This window comes from Berghia stephanieae, chromosome 2 (assembly GCF_034508935.2).
Source record: "Berghia stephanieae isolate SIO BIC M18660-M18661 chromosome 2, UCSD_Bste_1.3, whole genome shotgun sequence".
NCBI lineage: Eukaryota > Metazoa > Mollusca > Gastropoda > Nudibranchia > Aeolidiidae > Berghia > Berghia stephanieae.
The window spans coordinates 61,401,623-61,425,622 of record NC_088361.1 but is presented as its reverse complement, the minus strand read 5'-3'; the positions used below and the strand labels follow the sequence as shown (position 1 = coordinate 61,425,622).

Genomic DNA, 24,000 nt, shown 5'->3' with positions numbered 1-24,000 from the left:
ATAGTTCGAAGATGACGTCACTCAGGTCTTTGTTATTGTTTTTTGCCATCCGCGTTTATGAGTAATGCTCACTGAACTGTATGAACCCGACTATAAACGTTCATGGTTACACACAGTTTGTGTGTTGGTTCGTTATACTTCCGGATGGCAATGTTATGAGCTTCTTAGCCAAGCGCATACTATCTATATTATTCAGTAATTTTTGAATGTCGTGTTAATTCATTGATAAACGGGTTTATTTCTCTAATATTACAAACGAAATTACCTCGGAGCAGGAGCAGTTATGTAGAAAATCACAACTGCTCGGGACGCAATGCGACAGGACTCTACTGTCCCGACAGGTGCTGTAAACATTTCACGCCAGTAGATAGTTTTCAAGCATAATGTGACGAGTTTTCCTGGGACAGAACGGACGCTGTGTGGTAGAGGCCTTATTCGTTTTCTGAAAATCAATACTGGGATTTTCGGCTAGCTGTCTCATGGCAGAGCACCTGTTTACAAACGAGTCGCTGAGTTTTATTTAACACACCGTCATAAACAATAAACAGGTAGATCGGTATGTTGGCATACATTATTACCAAAAAAGTAGATATTTTGATAAGGGAAAAAAACATAACTTCCAAGAAAAATAAATTTCCGTCACCCAAAATGCATAGTTTCCACCCTTCTTTTTAAAAGATCGATAAACTAGTATCGTCCACTTTGGCCACATTTCAATTTATGAGTAAAACTAAATCAATATTTTCAATAATTTGTCGTAAAAATGTTGAATAGAGTTCTTAACATAAGGCAAGGGGGGGGGGGGGGGGGGGGAGGAGTCTGGATGAATCAAATTTGGCACTCCAATAACATTTATACCGATTTTTTCTAAGGTAGTCATTTTTTTCCCCTCTCAAATTTTGTTTTGAACGAACAAGCGAATGACCTATCGCCATCGAATCCCACAGACGTAATGTTAGAATTACAGACAGTAAACATTTCTATAGATAGATACACCCTTGAGACCCCTTAGACAGATATACAATTTACAGATTAAATACGTGAAATCCTTCGTCTTATACAATACGGTATTTCAGTGTGTATGGTATAAAAACGAATGTACACTAGACGGTCTAGGTAAAATTGAATTGTGTTTGTTTAGAATTTTAGGAGACCTAAGTCGCTGGCGCGACACATACGGGTCATACTATCACGGCGTGATAATTTAAGATCAATCATCATCATCATCATCATCATCATCATCATCATCATCATCATCATCATCGTCGTCGTCGTCGTCGTCATCATCATTATCATCTTTATCATCATCAGCATCAGCATCAGCATCATAGTCGTTGTCAGCGTCATTGTCTTCAGCATTACTATTATCATCATCATCATCATCATCATCATCATCATCATCATCATCATCATCATCATCATCATCATCATCGTCGTCGTCATCATCATCATCATCATCATCTTTATCATCATCATCATCATCATCATCATCATCATCATCATCATCATCATCATCATCATCATCAGAGTCGTTGTCAGCGTCATTGTCTTCAGCATTACTATTATCATCATCATCATCATCATCATCATCATCATCATCATCATCATCATCATCATCATTATCATCATCGTCATCATCATTACTATCATCGGCGAGGTCGTCATCGTCGTCACCGGCGTCATCATTACTATCATCATCATTATCACGATGATCATCAATTTGATTGTTTTTACAACCTATTTCCAATTCCATTCAAATGTTTTTGTTATGCATTGTTCGGTGTCCAATTGGTGGCCCGTATAATGAGTTCAGTGACGTCACGGTTATAGCAATGCCGTCAGTATTTATCTCAATTTGTGCCGTTTCGTGTAATTATCTCTTTTTATAAGCACTAAATCTAATTGGAAATCGATTCATAGCGATTATCGTCAGAACCCACCCACTCTTCTACCCTCTCTACTCCAATCCCACATAAAAAAAAACACAAACAAAACAAGGAAAGTGACAAATTTTGAAAGCGGGCATTGGTGCAGGATAAAATTCTGAAAACATATGTATTATGTACGATATAATGCCATAATAAACACACACACACACAGAGAGAGAGAGAGACAGAGAGAGAGAGAGAGAGAGAGAGAGAGAGAGAGAGAGAGAGAGAGAGCGAACGAGAGAAAATAACGATACAAATTCCTAAAAAGAAAGCCCCCATCGATGAAGGATTGAACCACTGATCATCACTCAGACGTGCAACTGTTCCAGCAACAAAAAAAAAAAAAAAAAAAAAATACGATCCGTTGCGTGATTGTAGCCCATCCAGTCTTTAACCAGTAAAACGCCGTACTCTGGAAATACACGTATTTATACTTTTGGCCAGAAAAATCGTCCTTCAAATAAAAATCGATGGATTTAAATGAATCTTATCTTGGCAAAAACTCTTAAACCTGTGAATTCGCGAAGTCCCCGGTTTAAGAGCTTTTTTTGCTAAGATAAGAGTCATTTAAATCGATGAATATTTGAAAGACGAGTTTTCTGACAAAATTTTTAAATACGTGTATTTTCACAGTACGGCAATAAACTGGTTTATAAAGATTCATGAGGTGCTATCATCAAGGCTGACGTATTTTTTTTGTGTTTGTTTGTTTATTTGTTTTGTTTTCCTTTGAAAACCCACAGCACGTTTTATTGGAGTCTCAGGGATGGACCTTTCATCGGGGTTGAGAGTGATCTTAATCAATAGATATTTGAAGGAAACGTTCTCTGGTTAAAATGATAAAAATGTGTTATGTTTGAGTAAGGTAGGATTAAAGAGGGCTGTTTATGAGACAATTTTATTTCTTTTTTTATTTATTGCTGTCTTTTTATTTTTCTTTTGACCCGTACAGCTATGTGTTATAGGATAAGTGTTCAAAATATAATTCCCAACCTACAACCCCCCCCCCCCCCTCCCTCTCCAACCCCATCCGCCAAACCAATCAACTTCATTGTAATCAATCGATATTAGGACGAAGTTTTTTTTTTGGCCAATTTTTTAAAAACATTTCTTGTTTCAAGTACGGCAGGATCAAAAGTTCGGTTTGATGAAAGTTTTAACTTATGTTTAACAATCTATGGGAAAAATTTCAGTCAGCTTATCGTTCTTACCACAGCACAGAAACTGCTCTGTGCTGTGTTGCGAGTGATTTGCTTGATGTTTTAGATAAATGTTCTGTTTCTCTTCTGACATTGTTAGACCTTTCGGCGGCGTTTGATACTATTGATCACGGTATTCTCATTAAACGACTTAATATAACCTTTGGCTTGTCTGGGACTGTCTTGCAGTGGTTTGAATCTTATTTAGATGGCAGAAAGCAACAGGTTATAATTTTAGATAAACTTTCTCGTCAACATACATTGTCTTTTGGTGTTCCTCAAGGCTCTGTTTTGGGTCCAATTCTTTTTGTTTTGTATACTTCTCCATTATCTAATGTCATCACTGGTCATGGGCTGCGCTATCATCTCTATGCAGATGATACGCAACTTTATGCTCCTGATAAAACTAAAAATCTCGAAAATATTGTGAAACGTGTGGAAGAATGTGTGACGGATGTGAAAGAGTGGATGGATGCAAACAAGTTGAAAATGAATGAGTCAAAAACAGAAGTGATGATTGTGGGAAATAGAGGGCAGTTGAAGGTGGATGATGGTCTTGAGGTGTTGATTGGGGGTGAAAAGATCAAAGTTTCAAAGACTGTGAAAAATTTGGGTGTCTATTTTGATTCAGAAATGAAAATGTCAGCTCACATTTCTGCTCTCTGTAAATCTTTATACTTTCAATTGAAGAAAATCAGTTCGATCCGTCAGTATATTGCAATTGGAACATGTAAAACATTGGTTGTTTCCCTCATTTTTTCGAAACTAGACTATTGTAACTCGCTGCTTGTCAACTTGCCTCAGGCTTCTATTAAACAATTGCAACTACTGCAAAACAGTGCAGCAAGATTAGTTTTTGGCAAAAAAAAATTTGATCATGCAACCCCTTTGTTGGCCTCTCTCCACTGGTTGCCCATTGAAAAGCGCACATATTACAAAGCAGCGTGTCTTGTTTATAAGTGTTTGGCTGGTATAGCACCGGCATATCTCACAGATCACGTGGTCATGTGTAAATTTGAAAATTACACTTTAAGATCATGTAATGACCAAACGAAAATTTCGGAAAAAAGATCAAGAACAAAATTTGGTGATAGATCGTTTGCTTGTTTCGGCCCCAAGATTTGGAATGAACTACCACGTGGTCTGAGGGAGTGCAAGTCTTTACCTACTTTTAAAAAGAATCTCAAGACACATTTTTACTGTATTTGTTTTTCTTGACTCTATATGAATCCTTGATTTGGCTATGAATTGTTATTGTTGTTATTATTTTATTTTTTATTTTTTCACTTAAAATTGATATTTATATTGTAAAGTGCCCAGAGCTTGTGTTTTACACGAGAATGAGCGCTATATAAATGTGTATTATTATTATTATTATTATTATGTTAAGACGGATCAGTCACCATTTAACACATGTAAATAAACAACACGAAGCTAGAGGTTAAGGACGAGAAGTTATGAAAACGAGTTAAGATCCCTGAGAATTAACCAGTATATTTTGGACCAATCAAAACATGGATTTTGTGACACACCTTCACACGTGCTCGGTCAAACATAGTTTGTTGTCGAGAAACAATAACGTGAATGAAATCGACCTCTCTCTGATCATTGTTATTGTTTTTCTATCGCTAAATTGGTAACTAGTTATCACACGATTTTTTTCTCGATCATATTATAAACGTTTATGTTTACACAACGTTTTCTCTTTTGGTTCTATTAATCAAGCGGTAGAACAGACGGTGGTTTAATTAGACACATGCCATCGGCAGTAAAACCTGTTTGCTATGTTTACCAATTAATGCCGTTGTTTACATTATGACGATTGTCCGAGAGGCGTTGTTATCTAGGTGTCTATTGGGTGTGAGTTGCAGACGGGCAAGGGAAGGTTGGGGGTATTCTTGTACTTATGATTACTCCCTCCTTTGTACTTCAATCACTTTTAACCATTTAGTAATGAAAACGGATTTCTTAATTTTTTTAAAACACAATTTCTTCTTTGAAATATTCATTAAAAAAAAAAAAAAAGATCTACCCTTTTTAATAGAGAGAACCATAACAGCAATGCCTCTCGAGCATTTATGATGCCAGAGTAGCATCGTTGTTAATTGTAGTTTAAGATTGAGCCCCGCTTATAAAATGCCTGAAAGGTAATGGAAACAGGGCAAACCTGTTCAAAATATAGATGGAACGAAATGTCGTTATTCAGCTCTTTTTATCGTTTTTAGACACCCATTTTGATTATTAGTTATCACCAAATTCGTTTAAGGTTTTACACATAATTTTGTGTGTTGGTACCTTATAACCGACTGGCGGATGTTGTGAGTAGCATAGTATCAAAAGTGACAAATGCCAACAACAGACTAATCGGCTATCAGAAAGAATATCTATTTTTTCCTATTGAACACTGCATTTCTTTGCGTCTGCATATTCGTTATCTGAAGAAGAAAAAATTATTTTAACATCAAAGCTTATCTTTGTTAATCGATGAAGAAAAGAACTGTTTAGCTCGAGTAAAATAATATTAACTTTTATCGTTGTCATTTCTTATTGATTTACTCCGATCAGTATTTCAAAATCAATGACAAATTAAAACATTATCTTGAAAATATCGATAACTAAGCAAGATGAAACTTACTAACCTTTATTTGTGAGATGTTATATCTTCCAGATTTCATGTTTATAATTAATAATATAGAACATAGAATATCAGATATCCAAACCGACCAATAAAATCAATTGCAAATTAACCCTTTAACGGCAAGCCTGATTTGTTTTTCAAACAAATATTTTGCCCAGTATTTTTTCTGATTATCATCGTTTTTACCGTGAAACTTCTCTGGTTGAGAACAATGGCTTAGTTAAATTCAGAATAAAATAAACAATAATTATTTCATAAGGCTACAGAACACTCGAACCCCACCTGTAAAAGCTTAAAGGACATCGTATTTTTAATGGATGTCTTCAAGATGGCAAAACCAAATTACAATTCCATTAAATAAACAGACTGTTATGTCGTAGATACTCTGAAAAATACAACTACGTTTTAAAAATTTTGGGTAAAAAAACTCGTCCTTAACATATCGATTGATTAAAATGATCCCCATCTTGTCAAAATGTCACATGTATGAGTCCCTTGACCAGAAAAGGGTCATTTTATAGAAGTCCCATGTTTACGATCATTTCAAGTGATGGGTGTCATTTTAATCGATCGATATTTGAAGAACAAGTTTTCTGGCCAAAAATTGTATACGTATTGTTTTTTTCCCCGAGTGTAGCAGTGTTAGACACGCACATAAGCCACAAAAGGAGGTCGGTTGATGCACGAAACAACACGAAGGGAGGGGTGAGGGTGGGATAGCAAGAAGGCATGTATCATAACATTTCTTTTATCTATTTTTTAAATGTATTGGTTTTTGACCATTAAAATTGTGAAAGATAAATAATTCAGTTGTACTTGATTTACAAATACAGAATAATATGAAGTTCCTACGCCTTTAAATTCAAGAAGTGTGAAAGAGGCGACATGTCAAGAATAAGAATTCAAATGCTTTGACAACATACACATACAAACACAAACACACATATACTCACACACTCACACCACACGCAAACAGACACAATCTTTATAAATACATTAGCCAATCTCCTAATTGAATGTGCTCTTATAATCGTATAATATAACTTCAGGCACAACAAATTTGTTTTGATTGGCTGCTTTTATGCATTTCCTTTTTTCCCTTTGTTTCTTTGTTCTTGATATTTATATTTCAGGGTGATTGATTGTGAAAAAAAATAAAATAAAATGTCACAAGCGTTATGGGGTTAAATGAAAATGTTAATCAAAGTCAAATGATATTAAAGATATAAAAATGTAAACACAAAGTAAAATATTAAAACAGAAAGTGAAAAAGAATTGTAAAAATAAAGAAACGTTCACAATAACCAAATAAATAAAACAATTAAATAAATTAACAATAAGATCAATAATTAAAGAGGCCGGACAACAATTAGGAATTCTATTTCACTTCATTTCATTGTAAATTGTATGACGACAGCTATTTCAATTGTCATAAGCGATAAAGTTTGCTTCAAAGATGGCGTTATCAAAGCGGTTAAGCCATAATATCATACAACAATAAGCTGACATTGACATTGGTATGAGCGGATATTTTACAATATCAATATCGTATTGACTACAAGGGATGTTACTGATAACGATACAATGAGTAAGTTATTATGGCAAGCTACTGTAAGACCAACATTAGGGTATGTAAATATTATAGTTTAGGCATTATTAAAATAATAAGTATGCTGAGTCAAGCCGCTGCATAAAGAATCTTACCTATATCCAGCCTGTTGTCGAAATGAGACGATTCCTCGTGAGCTCCCCCAGATGTGCCGTAAGTTCTGTCCTGATCGTCAATGCCATCCTCTACAATGGACAACAAAACATTATCATCCTGCTGATCGTTCCGTCGTCGATTGCCTGTCGTGTCTCCTTTCCGGAATCTCAAATCACTGGAGAGTGCATCCACCTCTTCCTCTTCTTCTCTTATCGACGCATGCGCAGATGGGAGCCGTGAAGATGGCGCAAGAATATTAGAATCTCCTTCGGATGCATCCATTCTTGAGGCATCTGACTGCAATTCTAAACTGTTCAGTGGTAAGTTTTCCTCGTTCTGCAAGTTAGATCCATTTTCTAAAGACGTTTGTAGGGAATCTTGTTGCTGTTGCTGCGGAATGGGAGGCAAGCGGTCTGAGGGAGCTCTAAAGCGGGAGCTTATGTCTCGCCGGATTGAGGGTAGACGCAGCTTTAGGCTGCGGTGGCGATCTGAGGGCAAAACATATTAACGGTAGGTGATGACATCCTCACAATAGGAAACAGGGTGCAACAAAGCGTGTCCATGAAACCTACGTGATTATATTATAATACATAGTTGGTAGGATGTAAACACGACAAAAACCGTACAGAAGACGATTCTAAAGGACATTTTCAACATATCAATTTTCCCATTTCATTACGTACAATGGCGGTCATATTGACGCTATAGTAGTACAGGCAGTACACTCATCTTAATTTCATTGTCCTACCTTTTCATGTGAAAGGATGGTCGGGGCGGAAGCGAGAACAAATCATAGGAGCGTATTGACAGTCCGTCAATTTTTCGACTCCTAAGAGAAATTGACTATCGATATTCTTGAATCTCATAAAGGGACAGAAAAATACTCATTGTCATCATACAGAGTGAGAGTCAAGTTGAATCTAATGAACAGCCAGTCAACAGTCATCTAAAACAGACAAAAGCCATCAGTACACGTAGATAGAATTTGTACCCAAACCGTAGAACTCATTCACAGAAAATCAAACGATCGTGGTTCAACTTAAAGTCAACTAGAAAGTCATTAAGAAGAACTAAGAGGTCAACTGGTGCACGACTTAGTTTCACTAGGTGAGCAATCTTATTTTGAGTCAGCATTTGCCAATGAATTAATGGAAAACACAAACCACAACTGCCTCTTGTCGTTTTGAATGGGATGGAGACATTGTATTGTCAATCATTTAAATTTTCTTGCAAAACTACTCTTTTTTAGGATACCGAACATAGCACTGTCTCAAACACAGTCCTCGCCTGCATACACAAAGCTGTAATATAATACATATAGTAGGATTGCAAATACAGTAAAGCATAAGAGAGTGGTAGGACCGGAACTAGATATAACAAAGTATGATTTGCTTTCAGATGAAACACCTGAACAAGCAAATAGCTCATGAAAAAGAATACACTTATGGTCCATCTCCGATAGAAGTGTATAGAATCGACACAGTCTTTCATTTGATATCTTTTTATCCAAAAGCGAGTTTGCCCGCCAATATATTCGCACAACAAGTAAGCTTTTTTATAGCTCCCGTGCTCAGCAACAGCTCATCAATAATAACTGTTGCTACAGAACAATCTCACACAATCCTCAAAAACAAAAACAAAATTTTGACACAATACATGAATCGTCGTCTGACCGTTCTGTTCGTAGCTTTACCATCTACCTGCATAATAATTGTATGTCATTAATCTATTTTACAATACACTGTGTCGAGATAGCTATCTGCTATTTTAGTCCACTTCTAATCCTTTTTGACATCAATTTATCAAGTCAATAAAATTGTTCACTTCACTTTTAAGAAAATATTAAATTTTTAACCAAAACAAAATTATATCATTTGTTTAGTTTTATGACTTTAAGAAACCATTGACATTTCAAGTTCTTCATGAGCTACTCTATGCTTTGATAATATACGTGACGAAACAAAGAGAGGTGCAATTATGCGAAAAATCATTTTGGGAAATATTTCCTGTTAATTTGCTGCTTCGATGGACATTGCAATTTTAGATAAAAAATATAGGATTGGCCAAGAAATCCAAATTTGGAACGATATATATTATTTTCTCTCAAATCAAGAATTTAGAGTGTAATAATTACTATTCTACATTACATGATTATACACTTTGTATTACTATTCTATTTATTTACTTTTTGGCATTTGCTATTTTTAATTATTTGAATTTACTCTACAAAAAAAGAAGAACATTTCAAGCTAGAGTGCCACTTTGTGGACTTCGTCAAATTTACACTGAAAACCAAAAATACTACTTTTTATTCAGAGATTTATGGAAAATAAAGCTGGTCAATAAATGATACCTCTTTTATTCGTCAGCCTCAAGAATAAGATTATAATGTATTTCAACTCATCATACGCATACCGCAGGAAGCAATTTACTACTCACAATAACATATATATATGTAAATATTTAGATATAAACAGTTGAAATGTATGCCGAAATACTGGAGTTATATAATACAGAAAAAGATATGAAGATAAATAAATGTAAAGTTATAATAAAAAGGGTGATAAAGAAAATATATTTGACGTGAACGAAGAAAATATGTAATTCTGGGAATTATTGAATTTATGGTGCTTAATCTATTTAAAACATACAAAGGTAAATCACCTTCAGGTTTATATTATTCACAATAAAAGAAAAATAATAATAATATAATTTTAAAGAGAACGAAAACAAGACTAGACAAAAAAAAACCCGACAAAAACTAAGGTATAATTGAATAAATTATTGACAGAAAGGGAAAATAATAAGAAAGAAATTTTTAAATAAAAGAGAATACAAAATGCACTCTCAACGGAAGGATCTCCTAATTAAATTCTAAAAAGAAAGATTTGGTTTGATGATAAAATTCATGACGTCACGCAAACTTTTCCGCGAAGGATTGTCTCAAGTCTGTGCTCTGAAACAACACGATTTGTAAATTTTAGCCAGAAAACTCGTCCTTCAAATATCAATCGATTTAAAATCACCGTGCAAATCTCAGGTTTGAGAGTTTTTGACAAGATGAGGGTTATTTTAATACATCGATATTTGAAGGATGAATTTTATGGCTAATACTTTAAAACGGATTTTTTTTTCAGAGTACGTCAGTGTGCTGCTGCTGATGGAATTTTTACCAAAATAACATCTGACATGACGAAGATTGTCGATGGATTAGTTGTCTATTCAACGCTACTTGTGTGTGCGTGAATGTTTGCGTATGGATGTATTACATGTATGAAAACATGTGTGTGTGTGTGTGTGTGTGTGTGTGTGTGTGTATGTGTGGATATGTTTGTGGATGTGTGTGTATCCAATAAGTCATAGCAATGACAAAAGACGTATACCAATATATTATGGGCCTAACCAGTCGGGACTTTTTTCATTTCAATGTCCCCTTTCTTCTTTTTCTTTTTTTTTAGATGACTGTCAGTTATACCTATAGAAGGGTCGCTTTGATATTTAAAACTACCACAAAGGTGTGTTTTCTGTTGCTATGATATCAGTTTTGAAGTGATATAATTTTGCTCATAACATTCTGTAACTGACCAAATACCACGATGGATTCTATTTTAACTAACAATATAAGGGCATTGATAAAACAAAAATCTCCAAAAATATAGAAGCAATGGCAAAAACAAGATAACAATTATTGACTTGATAAAGAATAGAGCGACTGGTAAAACATATAACTGAAATGAAATCAATATATTGCATAGTCCTAGTTAATCAATATCGCCGACTCTTTGATTTTCAGTAATTTATGATTCTTTTTTTAAGTAACCGTAAAAATGATTGTTCGTTGTCCATCTAATTCTAATGTAAATCTCGGACTTCTTAAAATAAGTCAATCGTATTTCATTTCTTGACATCTTTTTTTTTTCAATTGTCATAAACAGGAATTTAATGTCTCTGTATTATAAACCATCGTTGAATAATAAATCGTTGAATTGATAAACACTCTGAATTGAAGTATCAAGGCTGTCGTTTAAAAAGGAGTAAGCGCTTCAAAAACAAACTATTTTATTATTATTATTATTATTATTATTATTATTATTATTATTATTATTATTATTATTATCATCATCATCATCGTCATCATCATCACGTCATCATCATCATTGACATCATCATCATCATCATCATCATCATTATTATTATTATTATTATTATTATTATTATTATTATTATTATTATTATTATTATTATTATTATGGTATTGATAGTATTACGAATATTGTTATTACTACTAAAATAAAAAACATACTATTATCACCCTTAGATTTACATGAGAAGAAATTTGTCTTGAACTAACTTACTAACCTTAAAGATAAAAAAAACAAAGTATTTGAATTAAATGAATCATTCAGTCTTCTATTATTTTTGTCATTTGGATTAATATTTTTCTTATTGAAATGGATATAATTTGTGTGGGTGGCATACGGGTGTGAGGAGTGGCATTCAACCATTCCTTGACAGGAGAAAAGAAGACTCCAATCAGCAGAGCAAAATCAGCGACAAGACTTCCTTGAGGAAAAGTTTGCCTGCATTCTTCATGCAAAATTAGATGTATCAATTCATTGTGTTCAAATCTCCTGATATGTGTGTGTGTGTCATGGAACAAACCGCCCTAATACAAACGTGATGACGGGAATCTTAGAAAAAACAAACTTTCATTTGGGATAAGTCGTGCGATTCATTCAAAAAATGATAGAAAGTCACACTAGAAAAGGGTCACTCAAAAAATCTAACACACCAATAATATGACGATGCTACCGACGTCATCACTTCTCTCACACTCACGCCGTAAGGTATATCACGCAAACATCACATGACCAGCTAATCATTGTATTATGGGGTAATCCCATTTTCATGTTTACCTACATAATATTCAAAGAGTTCACCACTTTGGTGAATAATTTTTCATTTTGTGTTCGAGTCCCATGTATTTTACTCGTATTCTAATTAGATGATCATGTCGCATTTACGTTGTGCATTTTACGGCTTTTTATTGAAAAGACAAAAATTGACCGAAATAAACTTGTTTGTATGGCTCTATAGGATTATCGAATTAAACAAAAAGCAAAGTTGAAAACTTCCGGTCACATTAAAACCCTACAAATTATTTTTACATAAATGTTTTACAAGTCCGTATAGTAGAACTCTCCTCTGAATTTCAATATTCATGGCACCAAAAAAAATAAGATGACATTGGGTCTAACTTATTTACTAATATAACAATATCGAAAATGATATGAAATATAATTGAACTTGGAATAAAATAAAATTGGTTCATTTAATTAAATTGAAATATTTTTGAGTTCAGCTTCTGAGATGACAGTTATTGCATTTCTTCCAATTCTTATTAAAAATTTCTATTTTCGAATCATGGTAAATTCAATTGTCGTAATGTTTTGTCTTTGTTTTTAATTTAGAGAAATCGAATTTCAAAATAGCTCGAGGGGCAAACCCATCACGTTGAAGAGGGGTTTCACATCATTTGATCAATCAATTTTATTCATGTCCTATTTATGTTTGACTTTAATTTTACTTAAACGAATTCTTTTTCCATTTGGGTTTCGATAGGTTATTTCAAAATTTAAATTTGAAGCAAATTTGTTGCAAATAAACGTTGATAAAATAAATCAGTTTATAAATAATAATTTGAAGAGAACAATTATATCTACCCTGCAAAAAACAGAGTATCCTATATTAAACATGAGATGCAACTGCTTTGAAAACTATTGTTCTTTTGATAAAATGACATTTGGAGTGCATTTCAGCACGACTTATCCGTTGCGACTTTGGGAATTACTATTACGATACTGATTCAACATGCTCTAAGCGATATTGTAGAAGTGTTTCAATCATTAATCTATTTTACTGATTTCTTTGCCCAATGTCTTTTATCAACATTGCATACTTTTGTATACGATTTTAAAAAGATAAATTAAGTAGTGTCCACAAGATCTCAGAGTGAGATCCCACGACTTGAAATAAAATTGTAGGCTACATTTTTTATGAATAGGGTTGTTAAGTAAATTGCTGCTAGCTCTACATATCACGATTGAATTTAGAGAGTTTGTTTTATGAAAATCATGTTTAACTATTCACCCACACTTCTTCCCTATCTTTAAAACAACATTGACAAATGAAATAAATAACGACAAGAAATAAAGGAAGAAGTACATTATATCGATTCCCCGTACACACGAGCGTTGACCAGTTTACAAAATACAATGACTTAAAATGTTCTCATTCAGAAACGCTTTTTGAAATGTATTCATGCGTCCCTGAATCAGCATTTCTCTGACAGAAACATAGCCTATCCTTTGTGTTATAGGAAGAAATACGTGGCGCTATCCAACTATATCTAAAGCATCCTGCAACAAAAATAAGCATAATCATCCGTTTGCCTGGATGAACTTCAAGTTTTACATGAAGCTTTTATGCTTGTTTTAGTTCTGTTATTTTACTAACCAGAATGTTATTCTCATCTCTTTTGTCAAACAATGTTTGCTGTAAATCAGCTAGCACAATGGTTAATTTTATTGCTGAGAGTTATTGTATATCAGTCTTTGGCCACAATCAGAGCGGACAAATCCACATATAACAAGATCATTATCTGTTATCGGATAAACCACCAGCTGACTATAAGCGTATTTTAAGCAGAATTTAGTTCACGAAAGAACCTGATCTTTGCAAAAAATTATGGGAAACGTATACGGTAAACAAACAGCAGCACCAAAGGCTTTTTGAATCTAGTGTTGAACTAGACTTTCCAACTTGCAAAACATAGAAGGAAACAAAAAGAAAGAAAGAAAAATAAATTGTTTCTATCAAAGTGGCCAGATTGTTTGGACCGCAAAAAGTAGGTCCCTACGATTATATAGTACAATGATTTGAGCGAGAAATATTTAACTCTTGTACTTGGGCACACGTATTACGTAAAAGATACACAATTTGCAAACTGGTCTAAATGGCTCTTCTACATAAACATTGCCTTACATATTTCTTCCATATGATAAGAATGTCTTACTGTTTGTGAATTTCTTGAGTTCACTCTTGGTCGCTGTCTCGGTAATGTCCTCATAATTGATGATAAACATGATTATGTCCCCTGTCTCGTTCTTGACCGGCGCCACCAGGACACTGCACAAGAAACGGGTTCCTGAAAGGTGCAGAAAAAAATTGAGAATGAGCAGTGATAAGTGATGTTTTTTTTTATTTACCATAAGCTCACTGCTTAATGAAATCAAAATGCATGGACCATGACAATGATATCCGTTTAGATTTCCAAAACTGACCTTTTTCAAATATACGCATCGTATAATATTATTGTAGAGAGTGTTCCAAGAGCACATAATGTTATAATGTAAAACTCCTCAATATCATTGAAGATATTAATACTCTTCACGTGTTTCCAAAAATGCGGTACTTTGGAGTCCACCAAAATGAATTTCAAGTTAAATTAATAAAGGGCGATTCATGATTCATTGATGCGTGATGTGGTAATAAATAAATAATTTCTTGAATTCCCTGATCTTTTAGTAGAATTGTGTCAATCAATTAACTCTACAGATCAACAGCGTCTATGGTAAAATCTATCTGTATATATGCAACGAGTCTTTCACAGTCCATGGGGGTCGGGAGTTGCATAGCATGAGCTATTGATAGTTTCAAATTGAGAAATTAGAGAGCAGGCACTGGTGTAAAATAAAGATCTGAATAAGTGTGTATGAAACAGTGCCAGACAAAGAAAGAAATAAAAATTCAAGTAAAAATCCATCCTAAAAAATAATTCTTCCTCGACTGGGGATCGAACCTCAGTAGTGGCGGCCATACCTATAACCGGACGAAAGGAATGTACATTACGCAAGAGATGTCTGCAACTGCAATGCATTGTATTATTAGACATCAATATTGCTGAGACTGTTTTTCCAAACACATTAGAAAATAGGGTGATTATCTCTGAATAATATCGACATTTGAGTACACACGTGTCGCATTCACATCATTAAGACCCGAAACAGACGAAGGCTTACCCTAAACCTTTTTTTAAAGAAAGGAAAAAAGAAACAAACAAAAAATAACAAAACAACTAATACCACGATCAAAATAGAAAGCAAAATCCGCGACAACATTTTTTAAAAGTCTAAATGTTTACAATGTTAACTGTACTAACCTTTTAACAGCCATGGTGAGTATCTTTCATATCATAATTTGTCACATTGTGTACCTGGTCACCCTTACAATTACTTGTTATCACAGAGAGGGCAGTAAAATAGTTACGTGTCGCTGCCCTCTTGGTAAAACGATTATACCTACTATTTTCAGGTTACAATAAAACACATCCCTGATTCCGACACACGGATTGTGTTCTTTTGTGAACTGATGTTTTCTATGAATAATTCTTTATGATACATTCACAGTGCAACATGTTTTCTGCCTAAAACTAGAGAAAGGAATTGCAACAAAATACGAGGGTGGACTGATATATAAGTACCGTTTGCCCATAAATCAAAACATATTTCATGTACAATCATAAAACTTCACACACACACACTCTCAAACCATATTTCTACACTCATGTGCAACAACTATTTCATGTGGCGACATTTGTGTTCAAAATTGAGTGACGTCACAGCCTTACTAAGACAACGCGGTTGAGAAAATGTGTCCCAAGATAGCTGACGTCAGAAGAAAAGGCGCAGAGAAGAGACATTTGGACCCAACATTTAAAACTTTATATAACAAGGAAGGAGAGAATTTTCTACAGAAAATTTTGACTGGTGATAAATCTGGGTCCACTACCACGATTCCCGAAACCAAATTGCAGGCAATGGAATACAGGCATAAATCTTCTCCAAGTCCAAAAAAAATTCAAATTCATTGTCTCTGCAAGACAGGTCTTGTTTACTATTTTCTGGGACAGGGAAGGCCTTGATCACGTGGAATTTCTTGAACAGGTGCAAACAGAGAACTTGAAACAATATGCTTCAACTCCATGAGCCCTCAAAAATACACTGATACGTGTTCGAGAAGGCAGAGATTCGATATTGCAACATGCCAATGGACGACCACACACTAGTCGTCAAATTCTGTTCAAACGTCCACCATAAAGCACCCTAGCCCTTCATTTAGTCCGGATCTTGTCCCATCTGACTATTTCTTGTTCCACGAGCTCAAGAAGCATCTAAAAGGAAACCATTAAAACAGTGATTTGGAGGTAGCGGCAGATGTTCGTCGATGGTGCCGAGCAAAATCACAGGGATTCTTCGTAGACGCCATACGCCAATTAGTTCGTCGCTGGCAGCTATGTGGTCCTCGTGTTGGTGATTATATGAAAAAATGGTACGATGCGTAGCTGAGATTCTAAGCTTTCATTTCGTGTGTTATGTATGTTTGTACCGTAGAAAACAAAAAAGGCAATACAAAACGGTACTTATATATCACCCCACCCTTGTATATTGCCAATAACTTTTTTGAGTAAGAGAAAAATGTGACATACTTTCATAGGGATTTTTCTTGTGTCTTTCTTAAGACAAAACAAAACACAAACAAAAGCGTCATTACACAGGCGTCAGTTGCAGTGCAATGCACTAGACTTAGCAATATGCCGTTTGCGAATAATATGAAACTCACAAGTTGTTCTGTGAACAATGCCAAACACGTCTTGCTTCCTTTTGGTCAGAAAACTATGATTCAAATATCAAGATCGACCGAGATGATCCTATTGCTTTATTTTATTTTTTTAAGTCTCAAAACTAGAGCTTCAAATAAGGTGGGGACTTTTTGTAAAGTTGAGAATTATCTCATCATTTGAACTATTTTCTGGGCCAAAACGAATAAAATATGTTTCGCCAGATTACGAACGGCAGAGTTACGAGTTGAATAAAGAGTCACGCTACCCGCCAGATGGTAATACTTAAATGGAAATTATGACATAGGATGTAAGATGAAAATAGAAAGCCGTTTACATATGAAGAAAAGCAGGTACCTCACTCTTCCATTGTTTCTCCTCTTACCACATTCATCGGGCCCTGTTGTGGCAAAGTGGTAACGTTTCGATTCAGTTTGACCTTTAGACGAAACCTCGAGTTCGAACCATTGCCGTTACACAAAGTGATACAGGGTTAACTCATTCTGACCTAGAATCTCGAGTTCGAACTACTGTCATAGCACATAGGAGTAGTATCGTGCAGACTCATTCTGACCTTAAGATAAAAATCTCAAGTTTTACCCATTGTCATGGTGGCAAGTGTTAAATCATTCTGGCCTTAAGACAATGAGTTTAGGGTCGAACCATTGTCATGTCACATTGTAGTAACATGTAAACTCATTCTGTCAATTAAGACAAGAATCTCAAGTTATAAAACCATTACTGTGTCACGATATGACCTTAAGACACGTGTAAACTCATTGTGACCTTAAGACAATAATCTCGAGTTCGAATCATTGCCATGGCACGGTATGTTTAACCAGAGACTTCCAAAAGTAAAGTAACGGGCTAGGTCGAATCCCAATAGCAACATCATATTTATTTTCTTTCTAATTTTAGAGTGCTAATCACAGAGGTCTTTGAATCGGCAGACAAAATCAAATATAACAGCTATAAATAAGAACAATATGCTTAAAGAGAACGTGCTAAAATATGACACCACCGCTTATCCCGTTGGAACTAATAATATGCTGTCTGGTCCTAGGTGTACATATTTGCAGGTCTGGCAACCGAACTCGATTATGAGCTTGATTTAACATTGTCACAATGGACATTATGTTGCGTTGGTTTGAGAGTATTTCTATAACGACAATGAACCAATAACAATTTTGCTTATCAGACCTGCAAATAATATATCGTACTGATAGAATTTTGTTGAGGGTTTTATTATGGGGAAGGGGTTATTTTGTTTTTATTTTTTATTTTTGTTTTTGTTTTTGTAGTTGTTATTTTTATTTTATTCTTGTTTGTTTGCTTGTTTTCTTTTGTTTGAAGTATTACCGTTTTGTTTTTGTTGTTGACGGCAGAAAAGGTTATGAGACCTCAACCTTTTATGTTAAGTATTTTGTTCATTTTGGCAAGTTGTTAAATTCTTTTTTTTTTTTATCACTACTTTTACCAATTCATAGATTCCAGCTGCTTAGTATTCCCTTTTAACTACATTTTGTTTAAAAAGTCCTGTCACAAGGACACGTTAATTTGCCGAATAATATTTAAGAATGGAGCTTTCAAACCATTTCCCTCGTCCCATCGGGGATGGATGAACAATTCAGAGTGTTTCCCTTGTGTCAACCATTTTTATTTTTATCTTTTTTTTTCGTCGTCCTGCTCGGATTCTACTAACATCATACTCAACTGTCAATGCCAACAGCGCTGGATGTTGAAAATCAATAACGCCCTTTAATACGTATAGGCCAAGTACATATATTATTATATATATATAAGTATGTCGGTCTTCACGGTAACAATGCCTTAAGTTTGTATGCTTCCTATTCAACAAGCGCAAGACAGCGTTTGAAAGTGAGACTAACAAGTTTCAAGTTTAAATATTTACTCTTTGGCTTTCGCCAATAAATCATAAAATTTGATGGTAACAGACATAAAGTGAAAAAAAAAGGTTTAATGAAACCAAAAAATTATAATGGTACCATTTACGACCACAAAGGATACATAATAATAATAATAATAATAATAATAATAATAATAATAATAATAATGATAATAATAATAATAATAATAATAATAATAATAATAATAATAATAATAATGTATAAATCACTATAAAAGTAGGTGGGTTCGTTAATGAACATTGATTAGAAAACTCGTTACTTAAAATAACGATCGATTAAAATGACCCTCATCTTGTTATTTTTTAAATGGGTTTTCTTTTCCATAATAGTAACAAAGGCAGAATTTTATAACACACTCTTCCATTACTTTTGTTGCAATGTGTTAACTGGAATTCTATAAGATACAGGGACACAGACACCACAAACTTTGTGAAATAATACCGAGCAACTAAGAAAAAAGAAATGGGGGGGGGGGGGGGAGGATCCAAAAAAAAAAGCTTGTCCAATAATGGCTGAACCGTGCCCGATACAGCGACAGTTCAAACAGAGCGGACTATTAATAACAAATGGCGGCAAACACCCCTAGGGATATCCCATATGAAACAAAATGGAATGAGTCCAGGCCTTGCTACAATAGGCAATCCATCCCCATGTTACAACCAATAGGCTCGGTCCAATAACACCAACAAGATTATAGTGACACATTTCATTCAACTTTCCAATATTTCATAAGAACAATAACATTAATACTCGGTGACTCTAATATCTCCAAAGCATAATATATTGAGCCTATTATTAATAACGAATACTCGTTGTATGCATTAATAAACATCACTATGCGGCCATTACACATATATTATTAGATAGTGCATAAGTACGAAATCACTGCTCTAGTTTAATATGCTACTATGTTTATGTGATTGTTAAATTAATACACATTTACTTCAAAGTACTTGCATCTTTGTACAAAATTATTTTCTTTCGTGTAATTATTTTCTTTCTGTCTTAACAGATTAAAAATGTTTATTTTGGTTCAAAAGGTATGTCCATTTTCCGATTTTATTATATCATGTCTATATCTATCTATCTCTCTATCTATATATATAATTTATTTTTCTCACGACATTTGGCCAATTCATCCTGCCACATTGTTTCCTCCAACCGCTGGTATATAGATGGATTTTCAGGGACGTACGCTGTTAAGTTGTGTCAGGGAGGACTGCTGCATTCCTCACTGACGTGCGCTTATTTGCAAGTCTGATAACCCAATTCATTATGGACTCATTGTGTCGTAAGAGAAATCTCAAAAAAAAAAAAAAATGACGCAAAATATTGTCCATTACAGCCGTGTCAACCTAGGCCCACAATTGCGTTCGGATGTCAGACCTGTATATAGGTAAATGTCAATCCTCACCATACTAATAAAATTAGCTCCGGGAGACATAAATTAATTAGATGTCTACACACGATTGTTTATAATCAATTCATATTTATAAGTATTTTTCTTTCTTGCTTTGTTTCAGTCACAGGATTTTTTTTCAGATAGTTATTTTATACCAGTGCCTACTTCCTGATTTGTCACTTATTTATAAGCAGTAACACAAACATTGCATGTTCACGAATCGCTAATCGACCCATTCCAACAATCAATTTCGAATTTATGTTGATGTCATTACACGGAATGGGCGTTGAAAACGCATCAAGAGCGCTATAAATATTCACAAGATCATCTCTTTCATTGCTTTTAAAAATAATGGGAGCTCGTTTTGAAAACAAAAACCCTTATAAATGAGATTTGACCCCCCCCCCCCCAAATATATATATAACGTCGAGAAAAACATACATTCCACTACGTACATCATATTTGTTGGCTATTTACGTGGGTAAGTAAGTATATTTTACCGAAATTTTACGAGATCCCCCCCCCCCTCCCAAAAAAAAGCAATAAAGAAACCCCCCAGAAAAAAATTTGTATTTCCATTCCACGTTACCTACTCTAAAAGCGGAATATGTAAATGAATATTTTTATATCAACCAATTTAAAATTAGCATAATATTAGATATTATTGCTTTAAAAACCCTCAATAAAACATTTTCCTTAAAACCAATGTTTATCTCGCACTGTTGATCAAAAGCTATCTGGCAACTGTTTAGTAGAAATGATTCCAAATTGGCCATTTCCTCCTGAGCATCTGAAGTCACTTTGTAGTGTTTATTTTCGGTCTTGACAAACTAGATCCTCAATTTGACACCGGAGACTAAAATGTCAAAAGTCATATTCTGTGTTTGTGGTTTCCTGTATTACCATAACATCTTGTTCTCTGTTTCTGTCTGGAAAGTTCAAAACACCTAATTTAAAAAATTATAGTGTGCAAATTGGATACACTTGTTAGAACGTGTTTCTCTTTCTCATTAATTTTACTTTTTGCTTCATTATTAGTTTCATTGGGTCAGCTTCATTTTTTTATTGACAATGTCAGACTTTGAATTGAGTCTTAAAAAGAGGCATGACTTTTGGTTTCCCGACTACTTTTCGAACATTCGAAAAAACGAGAACTCTTAGGTAAAACATGTCTGTGAATGGGCTAATGACAATTGGAAGTAAGTTAATCAGTTGACAAAATTCAATGCGTTTTCTTTCAGATTCAAACTATAGCCTTTTTGATCGAGAGTCGAAGTTACGGCTATACAAATACCTCTGTTTGACTTTTGCATATCCAGATTTGATTGCGTTTTCCATTGCGTGAAATCAGGGGAATAAAATTGCATACTATCCTCTAAATAGGACGCCAATCTTCCTCAAGTAAGTTCTGTCAATCGTTGTATTATCAGATCAGGTGGACAAAAACAAACCCAGCGGGAATAATCAATCAAAGAGAGCCATAATAGGCAATGATTCGTATCGCTTTCAGCGCCCTCTTGGTGAAAACGCTCGAGTTTGCTCTTGTAACCAGACAAATAAAAGGAGAACCGTGAAAAGAAAACACATTTCACGATTAAAGACTTAAGTGTGATGTAAATGCTCGTTCAAGGCCCAATTGTATACACTACATTGTGTACACTACACTGCCATACTCTGGAAAAACACGTATCGAAAATTTAGGCCAGAAAACTCGATTTTCAAACATCAATCGATGACTATGACCCTCGTCTTCACGGAAGTCCCAGGTTTTAGAGTTTTTAGCAAGATGAGGGTCATTCTAGTCGACCGATAGTTTGCTGGCCAACATTTTAAATACGTCTTTTTAAGAGCACGCCAATATAATACTCGAGTCGCTGACACAGAAACTGGTATCAGCTCCATCTAATGTTGAGGATTCGTCTTGCCCACACCCTTTTGTTGTGCACTCGTGGGAGATGCGTCTGATTATGATGGGGGGGGGGGGGGGGGGAGCTTTGCAATAGATTATCATTCAACTAAAAGGTTATGCAACTATTGTTGCTGTCCATTTAACACTAGAGAAAATGGGGAAAACTCAGGCTCTGGAGAATTACGTTTTCCAACAAATTCTTCGCCCATATTTTGAATACTGAGATTCCAAGCTAGACATGTTACAGATACCAAATAATTCAATCATTACAATAAAGCATAAGGCGTTACCTACTCTAAAAGCGGAATATGTAAATGAATATTTTTATATCAACCAATTTAAAATTAGCATAATATTAGATATTATTGCTTTAAAAACCCTCAATAAAACATTTTCCTTAAAACCAATGTTTATCTCGCACTGTTGATCAAAAGCTATCTGGCAACTGTTTAGTAGAAATGATTCCAAATTGGCCATTTCCTCCTGAGCATCTGAAGTCACTTTGTAGTGTTTATTTTCGGTCTTGACAAACTAGATCCTCAATTTGACACCGGAGACTAAAATGTCAAAAGTCATATTCTGTGTTTGTGGTTTCCTGTATTACCATAACATCTTGTTCTCTGTTTCTGTCTGGAAAGTTCAAAACACCTAATTTAAAAAATTATAGTGTGCAAATTGGATACACTTGTTAGAACGTATTTCTCTTTCTCATTAATTTTACTTTTTGCTTCATTATTAGTTTCATTGGGTCAGCTTCATTTTTTTATTGACAATGTCAGACTTTGAATTGAGTCTTAAAAAGAGGCATGACTTTTGGTTTCCCGACTACTTTTCGAACATTCGAAAAAACGAGAACTCTTAGGTAAAACATGTCTGTGAATGGGCTAATGACAATTGGAAGTAAGTTAATCAGTTGACAAAATTCAATGCGTTTTCTTTCAGATTCAAACTATAGCCTTTTTGATCGAGAGTCGAAGTTACGGCTATACAAATACCTCTGTTTGACTTTTGCATATCCAGATTTGATTGCGTTTTCCATTGCGTGAAATCAGGGGAATAAAATTGCATACTATCCTCTAAATAGGACGCCAATCTTCCTCAAGTAAGTTCTGTCAATCGTTGTATTATCAGATCAGGTGGACAAAAACAAACCCAGCGGGAATAATCAATCAAAGAGAGCCATAATAGGCAATGATTCGTATCGCTTTCAGCGCCCTCTTGGTGAAAACGCTCGAGTTTGCTCTTGTAACCAGACAAATAAAAGGAGAACCGTGAAAAGAAAACACATTTCACGATTAAAGACTTAAGTGTGATGTAAATGCTCGTTCAAGGCCCAATTGTATACACTACATTGTGTACACTACACTGCCATACTCTGGAAAAACACGTATCGAAAATTTAGGCCAGAAAACTCGATTTTCAAACATCAATCGATGACTATGACCCTCGTCTTCACGGAAGTCCCAGGTTTTAGAGTTTTTAGCAAGATGAGGGTCATTCTAGTCGACCGATAGTTTGCTGGCCAACATTTTAAATACGTCTTTTTAAGAGCACGCCAATATAATACTCGAGTCGCTGACACAGAAACTGGTATCAGCTCCATCTAATG

The 24,000-nt window shown here is 34.6% G+C and overlaps 1 protein-coding gene across 4 annotated transcripts in view; it reads right to left on the bottom strand.

The window, feature by feature from the left end:
- Positions 1 to 24,000, bottom strand: part of LOC144965280 (voltage-gated inwardly rectifying potassium channel KCNH6-like) — a 302,154-nt gene that overhangs the window by 132,498 nt on the left and 145,656 nt on the right. For 3 of the 4 annotated variants that reach the window (XM_078900455.1, XM_078900454.1, XM_078900456.1), the window contains exons 4-5: positions 14,549 to 14,680; positions 7,473 to 7,961 (exon numbers count right to left, since the gene is read on the bottom strand). In XM_078900455.1, coding sequence (XP_078756581.1) covers positions 7,473 to 7,961; positions 14,549 to 14,680 — 621 coding nt within the window. The remainder of the gene's footprint in view (positions 1 to 7,472; positions 7,962 to 14,548; positions 14,681 to 24,000) is intronic. The other variant, XM_078900457.1, reaches the window with a different exon arrangement.